This window comes from Mobula hypostoma, chromosome 31 (genome assembly GCF_963921235.1).
Source record: "Mobula hypostoma chromosome 31, sMobHyp1.1, whole genome shotgun sequence".
In the NCBI taxonomy this organism is placed as follows: domain Eukaryota; kingdom Metazoa; phylum Chordata; class Chondrichthyes; order Myliobatiformes; family Myliobatidae; genus Mobula; species Mobula hypostoma.
The window spans coordinates 2,647,689-2,665,823 of record NC_086127.1 but is presented as its reverse complement, the minus strand read 5'-3'; the positions used below and the strand labels follow the sequence as shown (position 1 = coordinate 2,665,823).

The 18,135-nt window shown below is 46.3% G+C and overlaps 2 protein-coding genes across 11 annotated transcripts in view; one reads left to right on the top strand and one right to left on the bottom strand.

The window, feature by feature from the left end:
- The window catches only part of LOC134339985 (NACHT, LRR and PYD domains-containing protein 6-like), a 90,361-nt gene that overhangs the window by 22,579 nt on the left and 49,647 nt on the right, over positions 1–18,135 (top strand). For 6 of the 10 annotated variants that reach the window (XM_063036822.1, XM_063036817.1, XM_063036816.1 and 3 more), the window contains 2 exons: positions 562–678; positions 5,376–5,447. The exons of 3 other annotated variants lie outside the window; for them this stretch is intronic. In XM_063036822.1, the coding sequence (XP_062892892.1) occupies positions 562–678; positions 5,376–5,447 (189 nt within the window). The remainder of the gene's footprint in view (positions 1–561; positions 679–5,375; positions 5,448–18,135) is intronic. One more of the 10 variants, XM_063036821.1, reaches the window with a different exon arrangement.
- LOC134339901 (uncharacterized) lies at positions 7,081–17,711 on the bottom strand. The gene is made up of 2 exons (XM_063036676.1): positions 16,591–17,711; positions 7,081–13,010 (listed from the first exon to the last, which is right to left on the bottom strand). Exon 2 carries the CDS (start codon positions 11,995–11,997, stop codon positions 10,129–10,131), a length of 1,869 nt encoding a protein of 622 aa, XP_062892746.1. The 5' UTR covers positions 11,998–13,010; positions 16,591–17,711; the 3' UTR covers positions 7,081–10,128.

The window sequence follows — 18,135 nt, the reverse complement described above, 5'->3', positions numbered from 1 at the left end:
CTCTGATGGGCGCTACTCTCTTGTGGCGAGGCCCAAGAGTGGAGACGTCTTTGACTATGATGAACAGGACTGTCTCCATCTGTTGGCTTTTCCATTCTTGGGCATTGGTGTTTCCACCCAGGCCGTAATGCAACCTGTCAGGATACTGTCCACTGTACATCTACAGAAGTTTGGCAAATTTTTAGACGATATGGTGAATCTGTGCAAAAGTCAAAGGAAGTGGAGCTGCTGTTGTGCCTGGTTTTGGATGGCACTTAACATGCTGGACCCAGGCCAGATCCTCTGAAATTATAACTCCAACAAATTTGAAGTGACCGACCATCTCACCTCTGACCCCTCAATGACTGATGAATCAGTGAACTGCAGAGGAACCTGCAGCTGGCACTGATCACGAGCCAGCCCTTATGGCATCAGTGAGAAGAGAGTGGGCACTTGATGATGGCTGCTGTTTTCGTTGTGATCACACTCCTTGTAGATATACTCAGTGGTCAGGAGGCCCCGCTGTCTCAGTGTTTGCCACTTTTGTTTTCTCTTCTTTAATTTGGATTTGCATTGTTATAGGGAGTGACACAAGTGAAATGGGTGGAAGCTCCAGTCAACCCCAGTCTGCCGACAGGCCGGCAGAGCAAAATGTTCAGTCCTCTGGTACCGCTGAGCATCAGGAGAATGCATGTTCTGGTATGTTCTCAGTGTTAACTAGACCCATTCACTATTACGCATTTTAGTAGAACGAAAGTGTTGATTATTGCAACAGACTGTTGTTCAATTACACGTCCAGTGAAATGATACTTTTCGGGGTGAGCATGTTTATTGAGCATGGCCAATTGTATTGGAGCAACCATTGGGGTTGGTTGAAAATGTACACAGTCAAATAGACGAAGGGGGAATACAGAGTTGTGGTGTAATATAGTACAGAAACAAGAGGATTCATTCTAACTCGTCCATGCCAACAAAGGTGCCCTCCTATGCTAATGCCACGTTTGGCATGTTACCACTCTGCAGTGTTCTTAGTGATACGCTTAGCCAGATATCCGTAAAATGTCTTTTTTGTACTCAACTTGTATTCAACTCAACTGCGCACCGTCTGCGTCCACACCACATGCCATGTGCAAAGCTCCACCTCTGTCCCTTTTAAATATTGTCACCCTCTCACCTTGAAACTACGCCCTCCGGTTTCTAAGAAACGTACCCTTGGAGGGGGTGGTGATGGGAGAGGGAAGTGTGCATTCACAGTTATCATCCCCATTCTGATTTTGAATACCTCAATTGGCTATCCTTTCAATTTCCTACTCTGTAAAGAGTAAACTCTAAACCTGCAGAACCTCTCACTGTACGTCAGACCCTGGAGTTTCTTCGCAATGTTTGCAGTTGACTTGACATCTTTCCTGTGAGGAAAAAGTGGACACAGTACTTCATGTATGGCCTCACCAACATCCTGTGCTGTGGGAACATTACATTCCATCACTGAAATTCAGTGACCTGACTGATATAGATCGGTGTGCCGCTGTTAACATCCGGTTTACCTGTGACATGACATTACACCAGATGTTTACCTTTTCTGCCTCCTGCAGTGAACTATTTACTTGTACTCTTATGTCCCTGTTCCACAACATTCTGCAGGACCTACCCTTTACTATGAAAGTGATTTCCCAATTGCAATACTTCACACAAAAATGGATTGAATGCCATTTGACAATCCTTAGGCTGCAAAACTAATTGCTCAAAATGCCCCCGTAATTTTTAACGACTTTCTTCACTGTGTACCAAACCACCTAAGTTATTATCATCTGCAAAGTAAGCACAACTGATACATTTTATTCAAAATTGTTCGTGTGAATAGTGTGGGATCCTGATGCTTTTGGCAATCCTAAGGTCAAGAATAATGCATAAAAGTTGCTCAGAACATAGAAATCTACAGCACATTACAGGCCCTACAGCCCACAATGTTGTGCCGACCATGCAACCTACTCTAGAAACTACCTAGAATTTCCCAGGTGCAGAGCCCTCTATTTTTTGATGCTCCATGTATTAAAAGACCCGATTGTATCCGTCTCCACGCACCCGCCACTGTAGGGTTAGAAGAACAAAGAAGCAGTGACCAAAGACTCAAAGGAGAGAGACAAAAAAGTACAATGTTCTTCCATCAGATTCCTGCTTAGTAAAAAATTTCATTCTACTTTGTCAACCAATAAGTTGGCTGATTCAAATAATGTCAATCTTGCTTCTGAACCGAAAGATTTCTATAAAAGTTGAAGCAACTGCAACTGTAATGCTGGAAATTCACTGAACAATCATGTGCACAGTCAGTGGCCACGTCCATATTCTCATTAGCATAGATAATTAATCAGCCAATCATGTGGCAGCAACTCATTGCATAAAATATGCAGACCTGGTCAAGAGGTTCATTTGCTCAAAGCAAAGTGGATGAGCTACAGCAGAAGACCACACATGCAACTGATAAATTCGACACTGTATGTGGATGGTTGATGTCGACACGATCGGCTGAGGGGCCTGTTTCTCTGCAGTGTATCCATTCCTTCATGAGAGAGAATACGCTGCAGACAGGTCATGAACAACTGTTGTTCACAGATCACATTGCTGCGTCTTCCTGATGCAAATTATCATCTAATTGTGATGTTAGTATGCTGTTCATGCAGACAGCTTGGCACCAGTGCCGTCGTGTTCAAAATCCTCTCCAGGATTGGTTGTGCCCCGAGGCTCCTCAGGGTAGTTCAGTCATTCCACACAGACATGAAGGTCGTCGTTCAGTTTGATGGCTCTTCTTTGGAGGCCTTCAGCATCCGCAGCGGTGTGAAGCAGGGCTGTGTGCTTGACGGCGTCTACCTCCACACCAGATCGGATGGGAGGGTGTTCAGTGTGTCCCGGCTGAGGGTGAAAATCAAGGTTCGTGAAGTACTCATCAGGGACATGTTGTTTGCAGACGATGCGGCATTGGCAACACACTCTGCAGACAACTGCAAACTCCTCAGGGACAGCTTTTCAAGAGCCTGCCAGGACTTCAGTTTGACCATCAGCCTGAAGAAGACCAACGTGTTGGGCCAAGGCATTCAGTACCCCCTGGCCTTTACCATCAACAACTACGAGCTGGAGGTAGTATACAAGTTTACATACCTTGGCTTCACCATCACCGACAGCCTGTCCCTAGACTCTGAGATCAAGAGGCAGATCGGACGAGCAGCCTTGACATTCATCAGGCTGAGAAAGAGAGTCTGGGAGAACAGAAAGCAAACGACGCACACCAAAGTTGCAGTCTACAGGGCCTGCGTCCTCAGCACACTACTTTACGGCAGCGAGACCTGGAGCCTCTACTCCAGACAAGAGCGGCGTCGCGACTCCTTTCGCCTTCACAGCCTGAGACGCATCCTGGACATCAAGTGGACGGCCGAATCACCAATAGTGAGGTCCTGGCCCGTGCCCAGATACCCAGCCTCTTTACTGTGCTCCAACAACGCCGTCTCCGCTGGCAGGGCCACGTACACCGCATGTCAGACGGGAGGATCCTGAAAGACCTGTTGTACGGAGAACTGGCCTCCGGCAAGAGAGCACAAGGGCAGCCCCATCTTCTTTTCAAAGATGTCTGCAAGAGAGAAATGAAGTCACTGAACATAAACGTCGAGAGGTGGGAGGACATCGCTAGCGATCGCTCTCGCTGGAGGCTGGAACTTTGCAGATGGCTAAAAAGAGAAGAGAAGCTGAGGCTTGCTGCTGAAGAAAAGCGCACTCACAGATAAAAACAGCACCAAGACAACACTGGAGGACATTGCCTTCAAGTGCAGTCACTGCAGCCCAGACTGTCACTCCCGTGTAGGCCTCTACAGCCACAACAGACGGTGCTGTACCAACACAGACCGAAGCAAGACTTCCCAGGTGCAGATCCATGGTCTCGCAAGACTAAAGGATGCCACACCCATGCAGACAGATCAAATGTTGGAAAAACCCATTCCCGCCACGTCTGAAGGTGCCAATAGTGACGGGGATCCAGTGACTTCAGTAGTGGTACACAGGTGTGTTAAGGTCACTGAACACTTCAGAGTAGAAATGGGTCCTTTGGCCCATCGAGTCAATGCTGATAGAATATTCTGCCTCGCCCCACTGACCTTCACCTCCAGACTGATCCCATCCATGTACTTATCCAATCTTCTATTACCTGCTCAAATCAAACCCACATCATAACTTCTCCTGGCAGCTCGTTCCACACTCTCATCACCCTGGGCATGAAGAAGTTCTCCTGAAATATTTCATCAGTAGTAACTGCAGGGTGAGGCTTCCTGAGAACCGGTAATGCGGGAAACAGGAGGTGGTGGACAATAAGACATGCGAGCAGATTTAGGCCGTTTGGCCCTTTGATTTTGCTTCACCATTCCATCTTTGCTGATTTACTTTCCCGCACAACCCCATTCTCTTGCTTTCTCCCTGTAACGTTTGGTAATCTTACTGATTCTGAACCTGTCAACCTCTGCTTAAATGTACCCAGTGACCTGGCCTGCACAGCCTTTCTGCAATGAATTCCACGGATTGATCACCCATTGACTGAAAAAAAAAATCCTTCCTTCCTCTCTTCTAAAGAGATATCTTTCTATTCTGAGTAACACACACAATGCACGAAGCTGCTCTTTTGTGGCAACACTCAATGGAGGAGAGGGCATTCCCTGTGATGAAAAGACCTGTATCCATCACTTTTTGTTGGCTTTTCCATTCTGGGCATTGAAGTTTCCAGAACTGGCAGTGATGCATCCAGTTAGGATTCTGTCCACTGTGCATCTACAAAAGTTTGACAAAGTGTCAGGTGACATGCTGAATTTGCACAAGTTTCAAATGATATAGGGATGCTCTTGTGCTGTCTTTGTTGTTATGGTTCTGTGCTGGACCCAGGACCAATCCTCTGAAATTGTAATGCCAAATATTTTGACCTTATCGACCACCTCCACCACCAATCCCTTAAAGGCTACTGATCAATGTGTGAATTGCAGGGAAATCTGCAGCTGGTAGGACCATAAGACAGAGGAGCAGAACTGTGCAGTGCAGTCCGTCTGGTCTACTCAGTCATTTCATCATGGCTGATTGAATATTCCCTCTCATCCCCATTCTCCTGCTTCTCCCTGTAATCTTTGATGTTGTTACTAATCAAGAACCAGCATTTCTAGCAGCAGTGAAAAGGGAGCATAGTCTAGATGTGGAGGGGGTATTTGCTGGATGCTGTTTCATTGTGGTAGCACACCGTGTAGATATACTCAGTGGTGGGATGGGCTTTTCTTTCTCAGTGATTGCCGCTTTGGTATTTTTCTGTACCTCTCTTCTTTAATGTGGATTAACGGTGCAACAGACTGATAAGATCCTGTCTGGTTCCTCGATAGCTGAATTTCTTGAATCCCAAAGACGATGGCAAAGTCACCTTCATCAAATGTTGCACAATGCCCGAATTCAAGGTTAGTAGAATGAAATTAGTTTCAAAGGAAATAGTGAATGCCTTGTTGATTACTGCAACAAAATATTGTTCGATTAAGTGCTCAGTGAAATGATACTGTTGGGAGAGAGCATGTTTACTTAATGATCTGCTGTACCTGAATAACCATTGGGATTGTTTGAAAATGTAGACAGTCAAACAGAAAGAGTGGGAATACAGAGTCACAGAGTGACACAGCACAGAAACTGGCTGTTTATTCTAACTTGACCATGTCAGCTAAGGTGCCCTCCTATGCCAATAACTTGTTTTGGCATGTGTCCCTCAGCAGCTTTCCTATCCGTACACTTAGCCGACTGTCCCTAAAATGTTTTTATTGTACCTGTATCAATTCAACTTAGTTCTATTTATATCTTCACCTTCCACATGCAGTAGCTCCAACTTGGGACTCTTAGTTATTTCCACTCCTCACCTTCAAACAATGAAGGCCAGTTTTTAAGAAACTTGCCCTGAGAGAGGGTGGTGATAGGGTAGGGATGTGTGCAGTCACAATAATAATGGCCCTTATGGTTTTGAATGCCTCTATTGGGATTATTGTTGGCGCATGGCCAAGTGTTTAAGGCATCGGTCTAGTGATCTTAAAGATCGCTTGTTCGAGCCTCAGCTGAGGCAGTATGTTGTGTCCTTGAGCAAGGCACTTAACCATACTTTGCTCTGGGACGACACTGGTGCCAAGCTGTATCGGCCCTAGTGCCCTTCTCTTGGACAATGTCGGTGGCGTGGAGAGGGGAGACTTGCAGCATGGGCAACTGCCGATCTTCCATACAACCCTGCCCAGGCCTGCGCCCTGGAAACCTTCCAAGGTACAAATCCATGGTCTCAGGAGACTAGCGGATGTCTATATAATTGGGATACCATTCAGTTTTCTGCTCTCCAACGAGTTAAATGCTTATCCTGCACAACCACTCCCTGTAAGTCAGGCCCTGGAGTTTGTTTGAAATATTTGCAATTGAATGAAATGTTTCCTGTAAACGTGTGACCAAAACTATAGTATGCCCTCACCAACATCCTGTACTATTGGTACATTATGTTGCATCACCGAAATTCATTGATCAGGCTCTTCACCTCTGACGCCTCTTTCAGTGAACTATTTACCTGGACTCTTGTGTTCCCTTCTTCCAAAACACTCTGCAGGGCCCACACTTTACTATGAAATTGCTACCTTGATTTGACCTACCAAAATGCAATTTGTTGGATCCTGATGCTTTTGTGATCCAAACATCAAGAAAAAGACACAGAACCTATTGTTCAAGTCTGTTTTCTTAAATGTTATAGGACCAGAGAAGAGCTGTCCAAACACTCAAACGAATGAGCCCAAATAAGTAACGTGGTCTCCTCGAAGTAGAATACTGATAACAAAATATTCTTTCTATATGGTTAAATATTAAGATGGCAGGTTCAAGTAATATGATACTTGCGGCTGAACAAAGTTTCCAGAAAAAGCAAAGGCAACTAAAACAGTAACTGTTGGAAAATTCACTGAAAAGCCACATGCACACTCAGTGGCCACTTTATTAAGGCTAATTTATAATTGTGCATACTAGCTTGCGCTGTAGACTACGCAAGGCTTCAGAGTCATGGTAGTCTTTCGCGGGGTAAACAAGTTTAATGCGAGTGCCTTTTTTCGTAAAAGTGAAATGTATCCTCCATAATTTCGGAGGTCTGTAGAGCTTTATGGAAAGCATTGCAGCCAGAGTTCCTTCCGTCTCCTTCAGTCGCCCAGTGGGAAGCTGTTGCAGCGTAGGAGGAAAAGCGATGCTACCAAGCGGACCAATCACAGTTGTTGCGGTCTGCGTTGCCGCGATGCGTGGTTACATTTTGGGAGAGGTGCACGTCAGGCTACGGCGTAGGGTTCTGTGTAGGTACTGCGTAGGGTTTGCACATTTGACGCACAAGCATAAATCAGTCTTTAGTTACACTTGTCCACCTGCTCAATAATGTAAATATCTAATCAGCCAATCATGTGGCAGCAACTCAAGGCGTAAAAAAGCAGACCTGGTCAAGGGGTTCATTTGCTGTAACCAAAGTGGGTGAGCTACAGCCGAGTAGCACACATGCACCTGATAAATTAGACACTGTATGTGGATGGTTGATGTCGACATGATCGGCTGAGGGACCTGTTTCTCTGCAGCATAGCACTTCCTTCCTGAGAGAGAATAGTTTGTAGACATGTAATGAATAACTATTTCACAGATCACTATATCTTCCTGATACAAATTAACATCTTATCCTGATGTTCCTATGCCGTTTATGCAGACAGTTCGAATGTTGAAAAACTCATTCCCATCACGTTCAAAGGTGCAAATAGTGACGGCGATCCTTTAGCCTCAGTAGTGACAAAGGACGCAGGTGTGTTAAGATCACTGAACACTGCAGAGTAGAATCGTGTCCTTTGGCCCATCGAGTCAATGCTGAAACAATATTCTGCCTCGCCCTGCCGAACTTCACCTCCAGACCGATCCCATCCATGTACTTATCCAATCTTCTAATACCTACTGTTATGCACCCCATAACTGGGTTGCCAAACCAGCAGAAATGGACCACTTAGTTGGAGTCTGGATTACTGGAACTAAGAAAGTTTTATTAAAGAAATAAGCAACACAGTATTCTACTAGTAAGAATATCAATGCAACAGGTTAGCAATGAATAAACACACATGTACACAGACCTAGGATAATAGGATCAATCAAGCTCTATCGCAGTCTAGGGGTAAAATGATCAGTCTCAAGTGACGCAGAATTCAGTTCAATTTAGTTCAGTTCGCAGTAATCGCTGTTGTGCCGTTGGGGAGGGAGAGAGAGAACGAATGAATATTCAAATCGGATTCCATACAGACCTTCGATATTCCTCGCAGTTAGCTTTCGGGCGAGCCCTTTGTAATGTCTTCTGAGGTCACCGACTGTGACCCCTCCGTTCCAGATACGATCGTTCTTCTGCGGTGAACCCGGCACCCAGGCAAGGGCGGACACACACACCGCGTTCCCGTCCGACCGTACCTTTCCACCCTGTGCGTCTATGGCTGGTCCCGCGATCAGACCTCCAAAACTCCCACCAACTTGTGGGGGCACACCGCTTCCAGGGTCTCGTTACCTCGTGGTGGCGTGTGTCTGTTGCCTTAGCGAACCTGTCCCTTTTATCCCCCTGCTGGGGTATTGCCTGTCCATCAAACTTCAAACAGTTCAGGTTCAAAGCAAACCAGTCTCTGACAATACTTGGAACTGTGTCTCCTTTCGGTAATCTCTTTCATCTCTCTCTTATTAGCATTTTGAATGTTCCCCCATTGTCCTCTCATCGCATCAATCTTCTGATAACTGGGTCTTTTGTCACACCCCTATCCTTCAAAGGATTTTTACTGGGGTAAAAATTATAGGCATGAATGCATTATTAGATACACACAAATATACATGTTCATCAGCTATTTGGCTAATACAGAGAACTTTAAGTTGTCAACACCTTGACAGACAGTCAGCAATCACATTTTCTGTTCCTTTTATATGTGTTATTTTAATAGTCCTCAAAACCAGGCTCCAACTTGGCAAACTTCATAGTGGCCGAAAACACTAATGAGCTGTGATCAGTGTAACTTCTCAGTGGTTTTCGTCCCGGACACAGATAACAAAGGTCGTCCCAAACCAACTTAGCATTCTTTGGCAAGGGCTTAGTAAGAGGGTGGGTACTATCCGCAAAGTTGTTTTTTTTTCTGCAAAACTTCCGATAGTACCCCACCATCTCCAAGAACCTTCTCAGGGCTCTCTTGTCTGTCGGGGTGGGGACTTCAGAGATAGCCCGCACCTTAGCTTGCATCGGAGCCAGCTGCCCCTGTCCTACCACAAATCCTAGATAAGTGACCTTTGCGTGGCCGAACTCACTTTTTGCGAGGTTCACTGTCAGGCTGGCTTCAGACAGCCGTTTAAACAGTGCCACAATGTGCTTTTCCCACGTGTCACTCCAGACCACTACATCCCCAATATACACTTCTGTGTTCTTTAGCCTGTTTGTCACTGAATTAATCATTCTATAGGGGTGTTGCTCACTAGGCTGACCTGATGTGACCACAACTCCATTTCCCACTCTTTGCATCGCCTCGGGACATCTGGACCCATGTGTGCGTGCCGTTTAATTAGCTCTCTTAACGGGTCGCTTTGTTCGGGGATTAAGGGAGTGACCTTATCAGCAAAACTGGTCAAAACAATAGACATCTCGCACCTGGTGGGCCCCATACTTATCTTTTCAAAATGGGTTTTCCCCTTATTAGGTGGCACCCTAGCCTCATTAATTTTCATGATATCACCAGCTAGATCTGTTTTCTGATCGTGATGAGCTTTTAACATGTTAATAGCCTCTAACTGAGTTAACTCACGTCTGCAATAGTCAATAACATTCTTCCTCCTGTGCAGCCAGTAAAACTCTTTCATGATTCCGCCGACTGTTTTCCTCCCCCCAAAATGTCCACCGAGGGGTATCTTGTGGGCCAGGTTAAGAATCTCATCCCCATAAATTTTTGGCACCATCCCCCATTCCTCACCTGCGGGTACGGTACTTGGTCTCCCTTTCTTCCTTAGCACTTCCTCCTCCACACAGTAGCCTACTGGCTCTCTTTTTAATCCTGCTTCCGCCAGAGCTGTCTCCGCTGAAACCACCCCCTCCTAGTCTCGCTCCTGCGCCTGTACAAATTCCTTTCTGGCTAATGCTAAGTCTGCCTCAGCTCCCTCACTTCCTCCTGTTTCACTACACTCCTTCTTTTCACTTTCTACCTCCTCCTGGTACAAGGCTGGTAGAAACGTCTCAGCTAAATTTACTTCGGCAGTCTTTCTGGACACACGCCGAGTCACTGCGCAAACGGAATGAGCCTGTGAGTCCATGGGCGGGGCCTCAATGCTGGCAGGCTGACCTGTCAATCTCACTGCCGAGAACACAATTCCCCTGGCGAGGTCATTACCGAGCAAGACTTCCACGCCTTTCATCGGTAACTCGGGCCTCACCCCGATCGTGACTAGTCCAGAGACCAAGTTGCTTTGTAGGTGTATCTGGTGCAAAGGGACTGCCTCAGTCCCTTTTCCAATGCCTTTTATGACCCTGACTTTCCCAGTCTCGGTCTCTGAACTAAAGTCTAACACACCCTTTAATATCAATGACTGACATGCTCCCGTGTCTCTCCAGATCTGTACTGGAACTGGGTTTAACCCCTCCTTCACCGACACCAATCCGGCCGAGATAAACCTCTCGCGCCCTTCCTGAACATTGGCAGACCTTTCCTCTCCTAGCAGTTTATTTACCAGCTCAATACAGCCAGTCAAAATCGCTGTTTTTCCTTTCCCCGTCTCCTTCTTTGGGGCAAAGCACCTGGACGCAAAGTGTCCGACTTTCCCACAATTATAACAGACAACCCCAGGAGACTTCCTACCAGACTGCTCCTGGTCTACCTTATCCTTCTCACTAGTCCCCGGCTTATTTTCTGACTTTTCTGGCGGGCTCTCCCCGCCGTCCTGACTACCCTTCTGGTCGCCTTTACTCGGGGTAATCTTCATTTTATGTGTCAACGCGTACTCATCCGCTAACTTAGCAGTTGCGGCTAACGTGGCTGCCTCTTTCTCATCTGGGTAGGGTCTCATACCTTCAGGGACACGACCTTTAAACTGCTCAATCAGGATCAGCTGTAGCAGTCTGTCATAATCCCCATTTACCCCCTTCGAGGCGCACCACCGCTCACAATATGTCTGCATCTCACGGGCAAACTCTAAATACGTGCGGTCCCACTGCTTCCTCGCATTCCGGAAACTTTGCCAGTATGCCTCTGGGACCAACTCATAAATCCTGAGGATGATCTCTTTCACCACCTCATACTTCTGGGCATCTTCTGCGGACAAAGCTGAGTAAGCTTGTTGGGCTTTTCCTTTAAGTACACTCTGAAGCAAAACAGCCCACTTATCCCTCGGCCAGTCCTGACTTGCAGCAACTTTTTCGAAATGGAGGAAGTACAGATCCACATCGGTATCGTCAAATGGGGGAACCAGCCTAAACTTCTGGGTCGCCGTAAACCCTCCACCTTGGTTCGGCATGGGCCCCTGCTCTGCCCTTATCTTCAACCTCTCCAGCTTGAATTCCCTTTCCCTCTGTTTCTCTTCTCGCTCCAACTGCCTCTCTCTCTCTTCTCGCTCCCATTGCCTCTCCCTTTCTTGCCGTTCTAACTGTTTCTCTTTCTCCTGCCTTTCTAACTGCTTCTCTTCGTGTTCTAGCTGCCGTACCCGGAACTCGTGCTCAAGTCTCAGTTTTTCAAGCTGCACCTGTACTGCGTCTCCACTAGGCTTTCCAATAGACGTCACCTCCAGCTCCCCTTGGGGAAACACACTTTTAGATACATAGTGCTCTACGATAGCTCTGTGTATCTCCTCTCTCCTCATTGTTGACTTCCCCTTAACAAGATTCAGCCGTTTGGCCATAGCTGCCAATTCCGCTTTCCTGGCATCCTCTAATGCCTCCAAGGTAGGCGCCTTTAGAAATTCCTCAGTCTCCATTTCTGCTGTTTGCCTTTTCTTTCTTTCGGTAATTTTAACCCAATCAATTTACCCGGTCCCGAATTTAGTGTTCAAAATCGCGGACGAGAACCCCACTTATGTTACGTACCCTGTAACCGGGTTGCCAACCCAGCAGAAATGGATCACTCAGTTGGAGTCTGGATTACTGGAACTAAGAAAGTTTTATTAAAGAAATAAACAATACAGTACTCTAATAGTAAGGATATAAATGCAACAGGTTAGCAATGAATAAACACACATGTACACAGAACTGGGATAATAGGATCAATCAAGCTCTATCGCAGTCTAGGGGTAAAATGATCAATCACAAGTGACAGAGTTCAGTTTAGTTCAGTTCGCAGTAATCACTGTCGAGCCGTTGGGGAGAGAGAGAGAGAGCGAATGCTGATATTCAAATCGGATTCAACAGACCTTTGATATTCCTCGCAGTTAGCTTTCGGGCGAGCTCTTTGTAATGTCTTCTGAGGTCACCGACTGTGACCACTCCGTTTTCAGATACGATCGTTTCTCTGCGGTGAACCTGGCACCCAGGCAATGGTGGACACAAACACCAGGTTCCCGCCGACCGAATTTTTCCACCCTGTGCGTCCATGGCTGGTCCAGTGACCAGCCCTCCAAAACTCCCACCGACTTGTGGGGGCGCACCGCTTCCAGGGTCTCGATACCTCGTTGTGTCGTGAGTGGTGTCTTGTGTGGTGTCTTGCGTCGTGTCTGTTGCCTGTCTCTTTTTATCACCCTGCCGGGGTATCGTCTGTCCATCACTTCAAACAGTTCAGGTTCAAAGCAAACTGGTCTTGACAATACACAGACCGGTGTCTCCTTCCGTTAAACTCTCTCGTCTCCTCATTAACATTTCCAAATGCTGCTCCATTGTCTTACTTATCTCTCTCTCCTGAAGACAGGTGGCAGATCAACTGATGATCCCACTTGTAATAGCACAGGACAGTTTACATCTTGGTCTACGTGTACTTTTGTCACCCTCTTTCGTCACACTTTAAAAAAAGAATGATCAATCATGTTGATGAGGCATCAAATCCCACATACAAATCAATGTTGACTTTTCGTCATCAATCCTCGTCTGTCCAAAAGTTAATAAGTCCTGTCCTTCAGGTTGCCTTCCAGCAGTGTCATACTGATCTAAAGTTCACTAATATTTTTTTTCCTGGAGTCTAATTACTGACATGATTCAGGTATCTTCCTCTCTTTTGGAAATTCAGCTCAAGCTAAAGAAATAGAAAATTCTCAGCCAAAAGGCCAAGACATTCAGCTCTCCCTTTGTTTCCCATATCCTTCATACGTAGGTGATTTTTAAAAAATATCTTTGATGTCACTAATGATGAAAAGCACCTATCATGTCGGTACTCTCACGGTACTCTCCAGCTAGCTCCAAACTTCTGGGATCATTGAACTGCGCAATAATTCATGGGGGATTTAAAATGTTGGTAGACTGGAAACATAGGGTAAACTGTTTTCTGAATGGAAAGAAAATTCAAAAATCAGTGATGCAACAGAACCCGCAGGATTCCCTGAAAGTTAATTTTCAGGTTAAGAGGGTGGTGTCATCAGGGGGCGTTGGGAGTGGACCCAAATGCAAAACCCAGACACTGAAGTACTAGGAACAGGACAAGGTTTATCAAGAAAGCAAGGGGAGTCAGGAAGAAATGATGCTGGATGTGGACACAGGCCCTGGACGAGACAAGGCCACCGGGCCTTGACAATGACTAAGACTAGGAAAACGGCACCAGGACAAAGAACTTAGAACTAGAAGCCTGGATTTGGACTCCGAACTGGAGACTGGACAGGGGCCCGGAATCTGGGTCTTCACTCGGGCTCGGATCCTGTAGCAAGGAGAGGACAAAATGTGGCTACAGGACTGGATGTGGCTAGTCTACAGGACTGGACGTGGCGATAGGACTGGATGTCGAACTCCTGCACAGGACGAGGCACATAGACAGGAGAAGAACACCAAGCCTTGACTTGGACAAAACGAGGTTCTTGGACACGGCTTAGGCAAGGCGCTGTAGTTGGACGTGGCTTTAGACTAAACGAGGTTCTTGGACGTGGTTTGGATTAGACGAGGGACTCCTGGACAGGACGAGAGACTCCTGGACAGGATGAGGGAACTCTAGCATCGGGCAGGGTGAGGTACTCCTGGGTTGAGTGAGGTACTCCTTGGCTGGGCGAGGTTCTCCTGGGCTGGACGAGGAACTTCAGCAGAGGACGTAGCTCTTGGACTAGGTTTGGCTCGGTTCTTGGACACGGCTTGATTAGGCTCTTGGATACGGAGCCAGAACTCTTTTAGGACGCAGGGTTGGGACACGTTCTTGGACGCAGGGCCGGGATGCTCTCTAGGAAGCAGGGCTGGGATGACTGCCGAGGATACTTGCCGAGGTGACTGTCGAGGAAAGCGCCGAGGAAACTGTGAGGGATCCAGATGGGGAGGGGAAGGGAACAGTCCAGCAGAGAATCCTTGGTTTGCAGAGGTATTTATGTGCTAGCCCAAAACGTCAATCAGGTGCATCAACTGAGGCACCCAATGGAATAAGGGAAACAGGAAAACCCGGAATAAGGATCGATGAACCTGTCCGTGAAATGGAATAAGGATTTCAGTGACCGGATCATGACAGCTGGTGAGGAAGGCAAATGCGATTTTAGCATTCATTTCACGAGGACCAGAATATAAAAGAAAGTTGTTTTGGGGATTTATAAAGCACTGGTGAGGCCTCACTTGGGGTATTGTGAGCCATTTGGGCCATCTGTCTAAGAAGGGGTGTCCTGCCACTGGAGAGGTTTCAAAGGAGGTTCACGAAAAGGACTCCGGGAGTGAAAGGCGACATATGAGCAGAGTACGATAGTTCGGGGCCTGTACTCACTGGAATTCAGAAGAATGAGGGGGTGACCTCATCTACACCTATGAAATGTTACAATGCCTCAATAGATTAGATGTGGAGTGGATGTTTCCCAGTGTGAGGCAGTCTAATCCAAGGACACAGCTTCAATATAGAGGGACTTCCTGTTAGAATGGAGATGAGGTGGAACCTCTTTAACCAGTGGGTGATGAGTCGGGAATTCACATGTGGCTGTGGAGGAGAAGTCATGTGGTACATTTAAGGCGGAGGTTGATAGATTCTTGATTAGTCAGGGCATGAAGGGATACGGGGAGAAGACAGGGGGTTGGGGCTGAGAAGAGAAATGGATTAGCCATGTTGAAATGGTGGAGAAGCCTCGATTGTCAAAATGGCCTAATTCTGCTCCTATAGTCTTATTAGATTGGCGATGGATCTGAAGATGGGTAATCTGTAAAATATTCACAAGATTACCTCTTAGAGCAGCGTGTGTTTGGACCCAATAGGGTATCAGCTATTTTGTTTTGCGTGTTGTGCAATGCAGTAGAATTGATTAGGGAGCCTAAGGCAAAGGAACCCTAAAGAGGCAGTGATCATGATATGATAGAATTCACCCTGAAATTTGAGAGGGGGAAAGCTGAAGGAAGAAGCGCATGAAACTGGCTTTACTACGGAGTGAGTGCTTGGGAAACTGAAGGTAGAAAAATCATCTGGAGCTCATGGCCTGCACCCCAGTGTTCTGAAAGAGGTAGTTGAAGAGAGTGTAAAGGAATTGGTAATAACGTTCGGAAAAATCAGTGGATTCTTACATGGTTCAGGAGATCTGGAAAATTGCACATATCACTCCACTCTTCAAGAAGTGAGAGAGAGGCAGAAGAAAGGAACACAGACGCCTGTTAGTCTGACCTCAGTGACGGGGAAGATTTTGAAGACAATTGTTAAGTATGTGGTTCTGGGGTACTTTGATGCACATGATAAAATAGGCCGTAGTTAGCATGGTTCCTTAAGGGAAAATGTTGGCTGATGAATCTGTTGTCTTCTTCGAAAATGAACAAGCTGGACAAACAAAGGAGAATTCGTGGAGGTCCTGTGCTTGGATTTTTGGAAGGCCTTTGATAGGTGTCAGACAAACCCTCTGAAGAAAGTTAAGGACCCATGGTTCTGTAGGAAAGATGCAAGGATGGATGGAGCATTGGCAGGAGGCAAAGAGTGAGAAAAAATGGAGCTTTTCCTTGCCGACTGCCGCATACCAGTGGTATTCCAGAGGGGTCTGTGTTGGGTTCGCTTCATTTTTATATTATATGCCAGTACTTGCTTTGTGGTCAAGTCTGCAGACGACACGAGGAAAGGTAGGGAGCGGTAGAGTTAAGGAAGGATGTGCTGAAATTGGAGAGGGTTCAGAGAAGGTACACGGGAGTGATTCCGGGAATAAAATAGTTACCACATGAGAAGGTTTTGATTGTTCTGGGCCTGTACTCACTGATAAGAATGAAGGAGAATTTCGTTGAAACCTATCATGAAAGACCTAGAATGAATATATATGGATTGGATGTTTGCATTGGCTAAGGAGTCCAAGCCCTGCGGAATGTAAAGTGTTGTTCCTCCAATCTGAGGGTGGCTTCATCACTGCAGTAGAGGAAGCTGTGGGTAGACGTCGGAATGGGAAGGGAAGTGGAATTAACATGGATGGCCCTATTCTTCTGGCGTACTGAAGAAGTGTCCTTACTTTAAGCTCCGTCTGGGTAACCGGTAACCTGGTGGCAAGAACATCAATTTTTCAAACTTCCAGTAATGTCCTCTCTTTCACCATCGCCCCTTCCACTTTCCCGCTCATCTCCTTGCCTGCTCATCGCCTTCTTCTGGTCCTCCCGCACCTTTTCCTTTCTTCCATGGCCTGTCCTCTCCTATTAGATTCCCCCTTCTCCAGCCCGGTATCTCTTTCATCAATTAACTTTGCAGGGTTGTGTTGCAACACTACAATGACAGTGTTCTTGGCACTCTCCCAAGTACATGCATACCAAATATCAACAATGTTCTGAACTTTGAGTCTAAAGCTGCGGTTTCAATTTCGGGAGCTGCTGGGGTGGGGGAAGGGAGAATTAGGACAATCGAGTTCATGTTCCCGAGAGGACTGGACGCTTGTTTGAAACGTATTCAAATACTAAATTCCAAAGCCAGAATAATTTATAGGATATTCAAAGGACACTATTCTCTGGAAATCAAATGTAGAGTGTGCTTATTCTGTCATAATCAAACTACTGGAATGCGTTGTTCCATATGAATGACTGAAACTGTCAAATCACCATGGTAACACTGCCAACATATAGGCAAATCCTGTTTTTCCACATTGTTATGTAACCTGATCTTGAAACCAAACAGAGCCGAAGCAATGGGACTCTGAAGACATTTAAAAATTCGAAGACAGTGAAGAATGGTACACTATTGGGGTTGGTGTGAATTGTCTGGAGGGTTGTTCAGAGGCTACTGGGAGACATCAGTAGGATGCAGAACTTGGCTGAGCAATGGCATATGGAGTTCAACCCAGATAAGTGTATAGTGGTTAATTTCGGTAGTTCAAATTTGTAGACGGAATATAGTGTTATTGGTAAGACTCGTGGCAGTGTCGAGCATCAGCGAGCTCTTTGGGTCTGTGTGCAGTGTTGACAGCGTTGTCACGAAGGCGTATGCTGTGTTGGCCTTCACTCGTGGGATTGAGGTCAAGAGTTGTGAGGAAATGTTAGAGTTATATAAGACATTGGTCAGACCCCACTTGGAGTACTGCGTTCAGTTCTGGTCAGCTCACGAAAGGAAGTATGTGGATACTATCGAAGGAGTGCAGAAGAGATTTACAAGGATACTGCATGGACTGAAGAGCGTGGTTTATGAGAATAGGTTGAGGGAACTTGGCTTTTTCTCCTTGGAGTGACGGAGGATGAGGGGTGACGTGATAGAGATGTATAAGATGATGAGAGGCATTGACCGTTCGGATAGCCAGAGGTTTATTTTTCCAGGGCTGAAATAGCTAACATGAGAGACGGCATTGTTTCGAGGTGCTTGGAAGCAGGTGCAGAGGGGATGTCAGAGGTATGTCTTTCACACAGAGAGTGGTGGATGAGTGGAATGCAATACCCGAAACGGTGGTGGAGGCGGATAATACAGGATCTTTTAAGAGACTTTTAGGTAGCTACATGGAGCTTAGAAAATTAGAGGGCTATGCGGTAGGAAAGTACTAGGTGGTTTCTAGAGTAGGCTACACGGTTGGCACAATATT

Excerpts from the sequence above, each read along its gene's own strand:
- LOC134339901 (XM_063036676.1), bottom strand. The coding sequence starts at position 11,997 with ATGGAGACTGAGGAATTTCTAAAGGCGCCTACCTTGGAGGCATTAGAG.